This window comes from Saimiri boliviensis, chromosome 5, assembly GCF_048565385.1.
Source record: "Saimiri boliviensis isolate mSaiBol1 chromosome 5, mSaiBol1.pri, whole genome shotgun sequence".
Classification (NCBI taxonomy): Eukaryota; Metazoa; Chordata; class Mammalia; order Primates; family Cebidae; genus Saimiri; species Saimiri boliviensis.
Window position 1 is genome coordinate 143,299,601 of NC_133453.1, and position 7,473 is coordinate 143,307,073.

General features: G+C 50.1%; 1 protein-coding gene across 3 annotated transcripts; it reads right to left on the reverse strand.

The window, feature by feature from the left end:
• Positions 1-937: 937 nt before the first annotated feature.
• Positions 938-7,154, reverse strand: LYSMD4 (LysM domain containing 4). 3 transcript variants are annotated; one of them, XM_074400097.1, is made up of 3 exons: positions 7,054-7,154; positions 5,248-5,528; positions 938-3,266 (listed from the first exon to the last, which is right to left on the reverse strand). In XM_074400097.1, exons 2-3 carry the CDS (start codon positions 5,521-5,523, stop codon positions 2,658-2,660), a joined length of 885 nt encoding a protein of 294 aa, XP_074256198.1. In that variant the 5' UTR covers positions 5,524-5,528; positions 7,054-7,154; the 3' UTR covers positions 938-2,657. The 3 variants fall into 3 exon arrangements, with proteins under 3 accessions (XP_074256198.1, XP_074256199.1, XP_010349537.3); XM_074400098.1 differs by lacking the exon at positions 7,054-7,154 and adding an exon at positions 6,880-7,045; XM_010351235.3 differs by lacking the exon at positions 7,054-7,154 and adding an exon at positions 6,624-6,872.
• Between the last annotated feature and the right edge of the window lie 319 nt (positions 7,155-7,473).

The following is a 7,473-nucleotide window of genomic DNA, read 5'->3' on the forward strand; positions in this document are numbered from 1 at the left end:
GCCACTGCACCAGCCCCAAGTGGCTTTCTTAATCCCATGACTTCAGGCACATCTCCTCCCACCCTCCCCTCCACTCTCCACCCACTGCAGCCCAGAAGGCCTTGTATGGTGGAGCTTGACCATCCCCTAACACACTCCTAGGCCAGGCCACACCTTTCTCACCTCTGCTGGACCGTGGCAGTCCTGGTTACCCTGCGGCATCAGCAGCTTTGTCTCTCCAGAGTAAAATTAAAGCTTTATTTGCTCGATAATGGGGATTCCTTGGGCTTCAACATGAAGCACTATAGTTCAAACAAAAAGACTGGAGACTAGGAAGCAAATTAACTATTTCTGTAAAATATTCACTTCCAAAAGACACCTAGAACGTAGTAAAATAAGGAACAGGAAGTATCATGGCATTTTGTAGGTACAACTAATAAAGCAATGTTAAAGCCTGTGTACAGATCAGTCAGCAATCCATCAGCCATAGAGCACTGGTTACCACTTTGTCCCGCCCCTGTCTAGGTAATCTTGGGCACAGCACAAACCCTGAGCGGGTGGCCAGGTGCAGGGACAGGCACAGGCCTCGCTCCTGACAGATACCTCCCACCTTCTCCAGCAGCATCCCATATCATTTAATGCTAAATTACCAATCCCTAAATTTTAAAAGGTGGGGACAGGTGCAGTGGCTCATGTCTGTAATCCTAGCACTTTGGGAGGCCAAGGGCCTGAAGTCAGGAGTTCAAGATCAGCCTAGCCAACATGGTGAAACCCCATCTCTACTAAAAATAAAAAATTAGCTGGGTGTGGTGATGTGTGACTCAGGAGGTGGAGGCAAGAGAATCACTTGAACCCTGGAGGTGGAGGGTGCAGTGAGCCGAAATCACACTATTGCACTCCAGCCTGGGGGATAGAGACTCTGTCTCCAAAAAAATGAAAATAACATAAAAAGGGGAAATCAATTTTCCTTCACAGAAGAAATGATTTTATTCCATTTGGGAAAAGTACAGGATACATTCATTCTTTGTCTGACACAAGTGATTTTGCCATGGGACTCCAAGACCTGCCTGTGAAGTGACAGTGACAGATGTCAGAGGAAACTGTGGCCCTCAGTGACATGGAGAGTACAGACATTTGGCTGGAAAAGCACTTGCATATCAAAGTATTTCCTACTGCAAAGATTCAGAAGTTCTTCTAATCCTGACGATCATTTTGGTCTCTAATTTAATACTGAGGATGATATAAATTTGCTAATGGAACCCGGGCCAGCTGTTTTCCACACATACAACTGAAAGGAGAGAAATCGGAAATCTCTCTTCCATGGTGAGACCTTTGAAACTTCTCTCCACGCCTCATGTGTCAAAGGCCATCGCTGTCCCTCCACCCACCATCTGAACAGTGTCTGCCTCCTGTCCAGAACTCCTGGAGGCGGGGCCAGCAGCCACCCCAGCACCTCCCACCCTTCTATCCCACACAGGGCGTGACCAGCTCACAAGCAGTAGCAGCCTCTGCCCAGCAATCCCAGCCCGTCCACAGCACCATGGCTGCCTTGGCAGCGAGAAGGGCCTGGAAAACTGCAGCCCCCTTCCTCCCTCAGGCGTTCTGATCAACTTTCACAACAAGGGCCACCTCTAGGCCCTCCATCAAGCCTTCAGTCCTATAAGGCTGTGAGCTACATTGTATAGTGTTATTCCAGGATGTCACCCAGAGAAAAAGGACTAAGCAGCCTTCTTGCTCTGGAGCTCCGAAGAACCAAGCCAGGGAAGCAGCAGCAGGAGTGCCCCACGTTAGGTGTGCACAGGGGCTATGGCTCTCAGTGCAAGCCTGGTGACTGCCCAGCTTCAGACGCCACCCATGGTGGAGCCTCAGTGACAGGCACTCATCCTCCCCTCCAAACGCTGGCCAACAGCTCCTTCCAAGGCGGCCAACTGGGAGAATCCAAGGAGCCACACTGCGGGAAGGCTCCTGAAGAACTGGGCACAGCTCAGTGTGTGCTCGGCCTGGGGTGCCCGTGTGTCACACTAAGCAGCTGTAAAAGGACAGGAGCAGGACTGCCCTTTAGTCACCAGTGCAGCAGTTTGGGTTCAGGGCTTTTCAACTCTAGAAATGGCATTGCCTCAAAAAGGCTAACTGAGCGGGCCAATATGAAGTAGGTTTGTTACAACTGTAAATGTCACTCTAAAAAGGTGACATGCCAGGAGTATTGCATAGCACCTTTGCCAGGGAGACAGAGAACACTCCTCCTCAGAGCCAATCCCTACTCCACAGCAAATGAGGACAGTGCGACAGCCAGGTGACCTGTGCTCTCTCTCACACTGCAGGTCCCTTGACGGAGGCCATTTCTCTCCCTCTAAGCATGTCCAACTTGGGGGTCCACACAGTGCTATGAACACATGGCCAGTCCACTAAATGTCTTCAAGAAATGGCCATCTGTCACGTGGAAATTGCTCTCTTGCTGCACCTCTCTGGATAGAGGCTGAGGTCGCTGCTGTTTTAGATCCTGCAGGCTTAGACTGGGCAAGGCCATTCGCAGGGCCAGTGCAATCGAGAATACTGAATGACTTCTGAAAAGTGTCCATCCTTTCCAGGAAACAAAATGCAGCACCCCTAGGACATCACCAGGGACAGCTGATGCACATCAACAGCCAACTACTAAAGCTGGGCTGATTCAACAAAGCTTAGTTCCCTGCCTGGGTGGTCTGACTGAACTGGCTGTCTGCAGAAGTGATGGTTGGCACTGGAACTGCTAGTCTGGGGGCTTGCCCTGGAACTGCACCCACTGCCATCGAGCCATTGGGGACCACAGTTGTGTTCAAACTATTAAGGGTCTCACCACTAGCTTGTATTGTAAAGTAGACCAAATAAAAGACAGGCAAGACAATCCCAACTAGAAGCATGATGAAAACAGCATTCCACCACTGAATGCCACAATCTGCACCATTCACTGGCGTCTTCGGAGGAGCTGGGAGCAGTGGCTGATGGGAGGCATCTATGCAGTAACTTTCATGTAGAAAGATTTCTGACTGCACTGCACGCTCAATATTCTGGTCAATCCCCTTAAAGAAATCCGTCAGTTGGCTGGCCTGGGCATCAGTGCCTGTGGCTGCTCTGTCTGCATCTGGCAGTTCCACCGTCACTCTGGTCTCAGAAGATGGGCTCAGAAGGGGTTTTAGTTCTTTGTGGGTCTCTGTTAGGATTCCATGGTTTTTTACTGGAATTTTAATAGATTTCAAAGCATATAAGTCTTGTTCTCTGATGAAGTTGTTGGCTTTCTTGATATCTGCCACCTAGGAAAGCATGAAGACAAACATCACAAAATATGTAAAGCTCCTTAAAAATAACATTCCAAGAAATGGCTCTTAATCTTTCTGGCGGATGATTCAAGCCCACTTCCCTTAAGAATCTGATGAAGACTGAAAAACTGCACCTATCCACGAAGTTAGTTGAGGCTGAAATTTTGCTTGTTGGCTTTTACTATTAACATTTAGTTTAATAATCAGATATTCCTAATGATTTATAAGTTTGAACAATTTAAGATCAGTTTTGAAAAACAGATCTTTCTTAAGCTGTTTAAAGTGTGACTGCAACAAAACGCTTTTAGGTGAAACCACCATGGCACTAACATGAATGCTGCAGCTGTTTCCACCTTTAACTTTTGAGGCAACAGTGCCCCCATCTGCCTGCCTTCCCTCTCATGCCAGCACTAAGTAGCTGCGAGATGTAAACATTCACCAAACACACAGCCTCAGCCAGCTCTGCAGTCACACTCGGAATCCGGTTTGCCAGTAATAAAGCTGAGAGAGAAGCCCGTTAGCATATTCTTTCCCAGAAACACTGTGGGGCATATTAACTTATTTATTCTTTAAATAAAAGTGTCCTACAGCGAATGCACTTAACTGTCAGGAGAAAGGAATAATGCTGAGTTTTATCAAGTAACATAAAGTTCACGACAAACTCCTCTCATAATCGAACACTAAGATTTAAGAAGTAGGGAAAATTTTAAGCCAAAGGGTAACTCCTCCCTCAAACTAATGTTTAAAACTTTCCAAAAGCATCAGAGATGAACTCTAAACTCTTAACTCGTAAGTTAACTTAAAACTAGAAAGTGAATACAGCCAACAGATCTCATCCAAATCAGTCATTTCCATTATCTTATTTAGTAACTGCTGTTATCACAATTGAATCAGGGTAGAGGGCATTTTTTAATTTATTATGTCCTGAAGCTAATGCATGAGACCCTTGAGCTCTTTCTGTCTCTGTCTTTAATAAACTAAAAGCAAATTTATTTACTTCAAATAGGAAAACTGATAACTTATCAAAGAATTTATATATATATTCTCTACAGATTTAGACATCACCAAACCAAGAAGCCTACTGCATCTATTCCAGTCTTTCTAGGGCAGGCTTCATTTTTCAACCTGTGTTCTATAAATCATACAGTATGCCTACAGAAGCTGCTTATCACAGCCAAATATACATGTCAGCACAATTTAAACACCACTATGTGTCCCTGAAGCCCAACCTGTTGTTTATTTCCCTCGGAAAGACTGCAACACCCCACACAATAGGTTTTACACATTTGGACCTTGTTAGATAAGACACTTGTAGGAGCAAAAGATTTTTTTAATTAAGCAGCTTATATACCCTTAGAGAAGGCCATAGAAATTTGTCACACGGTGTTAGAAAAACAGTTACAATCTAGGAGAAGATGCAGCAATTCTATAAATACTTTCCTACTTACTTGGCCATTGTTAATCACTCTGAATGCTAAAAACATAATTAAAGAGAAAAACAGGGTTATATAGATACACAGCATACAAGAGATCATGCAGTTCTAAAAGAGAGAAGGTAAATGTTTACCAACCAGCTACCACCAAGAAAGGTTCAGAAAACAGAAAAGTAGCAAGAAAAGCAAGCATGCCATAGAAACTGGGATAATTCTGCCTGCCACCTCCAGCCCCATTAGGTCTAAAGTGAAATGTGCTCGAAAGAAAAAAAGGGTTCAGACTTTCAGTGCGGAGAAAAGGGGAAGAGGAGAAGTCCCCTGCAGAGAAGGAAATGCAGTAACCCTCGGTCTTTGGGGGCCAGAGTTTCGAACTAAAGGTACTCCCACCTGCCTTCCAATTCTGGCTGAATAGGGGAATCCTTGGCTGCTACAGCAGGCCATTCCCGGCGGGGTTAAGGAGGGGAACAAGGACCCCCACCCTGCAGTGAGTTCCCTGTGTTCCTGGAAGCCGAGTGGGGCAGAGCACCTGAGGGGTGTCTTACTTTGCAGCCGTACTGCAGAGCCAGCTTGTTGAGGCTGTCCTCCTGGGCCAGCTCCCGCTGCATCAGGACCACGTCGCCTGCTCCTGCCTGGTGAGGATGGTAGACACCGCTCTTCTGGCGCTCCTTGCCCCGGGGCCGCAGAACCGTCCGGTGTGACTCTTCCTCAGAGGACTCCCCTGAGTCCCCATTCTTAAACATGTATACGTGGCTGGTCGGAGTCCGACAGACAACAGCTGGGCCTTGTAAGGTCTTGGCTGACACTTCCTTGTGCCTCATGTTCACTGAAAACCAAACCCGAGGGTTAATTCCACATAAGACATCATCATCCCTCCACCACCTTGTTTAAAGAGAAGTGTCTTGTTAGAGTGTATTCCTTTCCCTAATCACTGAACATACTCAACAAATACCATCAGTAGAAAAAAGAATGTGCGGCCAGGATCCCAGCACTTCGGGAGGCGGAGGCTGGCGGATCACCTGAGGTCGGAAGTTCGAGACCAGCCTGACCAACATGGAGAAAACCCTTCTCTACCAAAAATACAAAATTAGCCGGGCATGGTGGCCCAAGCCTGTAATGCCAGCTACTCTGGAGGCTGAGGCAGGAGAATCGCTTGAACCCAGGAAGCAGATGTTGTGGTGAGTCAAGATGGCGCCATTGCACTCCAGCCTGGGTGACAAGAGCAAAACTCCGTCTCAAAAAAAAGAAAAGAAAAGAAAAGAAAGAAAAAAGAATGTGCTTATGCTGGCTGAGATGGAAGAAGACAAGTAGAGTCAAAACTCTTCATTGTTTTTTCTAATTGCATACGTTTCATGTAGAAAACAAAATAATTCCTTTCTTCTGCGCCTATTCCTCATCCATAGCCATCTCCCCAAACCCACATACGTAAACAAACAACTGCTTTTGGTATCAGGGTGGTAAAGAGGCCGTTGAGATCTGCCAGCCTCTGTGCACTGAGAATCTTCAGCTCAGAACCTCTGCACGGTGATTTTTTATTCAATACTTTACACCTTGCAAAGTGTCTTCACTAAGAAGGTCAATGCTGAGGACACTTGCTGAGAACTACGGGACTAAACTGCCTTTACTCCGTGTGGTGGGGCCGGCTAGCGGGGAGAGAACGCCCGTCCGCGGACAAGACCGCCCAGTTTGCTCGCGGGTCACTCTGCGTTCACCGCATCCCCGCGTCTGGTTTTCATCTTCACCTTGAGTCACCCGCCAAAGCCCCGACACCCCCGTTCCCCGCTCCAAACTGTTCGGGTGAGATTCCAGAAAGGAAATCTCAAGCACGCGGACTGACAACCTCAAAAGCAGCCGGCTTCGGAGCCACGCGGGAGCAGCCCGCTCGGGGACAGTCTGTGGCCCCAGCGCGACCCCTACTCACCGCCCGCGCCCTCGGGGGCCACCGGGCCACACCCCGCTCCGCGCACTCCTGAGCCCGCCCGGAGGAGGGAGGCGGGCTCGGGGGCAGCAGCCGCTCTCAGGCCCGCTTCCCTCCGAGTCCCTTCTGCGAAAGGACGGGGCGCCTCTACAGGAGCTGACAGGAAAACGGGGCGCGGCCCGGCCCTAGGGTTCCACGGGCAGGGCCCTAACACGCTATAAGGCAGGACCTCCGACCTCTGACCCCCAACCCTAGCCACCTGGGGCGAGCCCTCGACAGTAGCGGTCACCGCCCCTCCAGCTGGAGGGTCCCCTAGGAGCCCGAGTAGGGACGGCCCGCCCGCGAACCAACGAGCGATGCCAGGCTGCCGTGCCGCCATGAGCCCGCGCGGCTCCCCAGCTAGACCGCGGCCCCCTAGTCCACGCCCCGGTACCTCAGCGCCCAGTCTCCGCCGCGACCCGCGACCCGCGACCCGCGACCCACGACCCACGACCCGCGACCCGCCGCCGCGCCTGCGGATTGGCTGCGAACATCAGCTGGGGGCGGGACTGGCGAGGTAACCAATGAAATCAGCGGTGGGCGGGCACTGGAGCTAGCCGGGCGGCGCGGGGGACTCTTCCCGGCACCACAGGGCCCGGGGCGGGGCTTAGGGCGGGGAAGGGGCGGGGCTCCGCAGCCCTGACTTGGCCCTCGCCCCGCCCACCCACTACCATGGCTACGCCCGCGGGCCCTGACTTGTTTTCGTGTCTGCTCCAGGCAGTGAAGCACTTCAGCTCCTCCCTCCCAAAGTGGGCGGTTTTCTGCTGAGCCGGGGCTTTCTCGCCGATAAAGAGGCCTTTGACCCCGCCTGTGG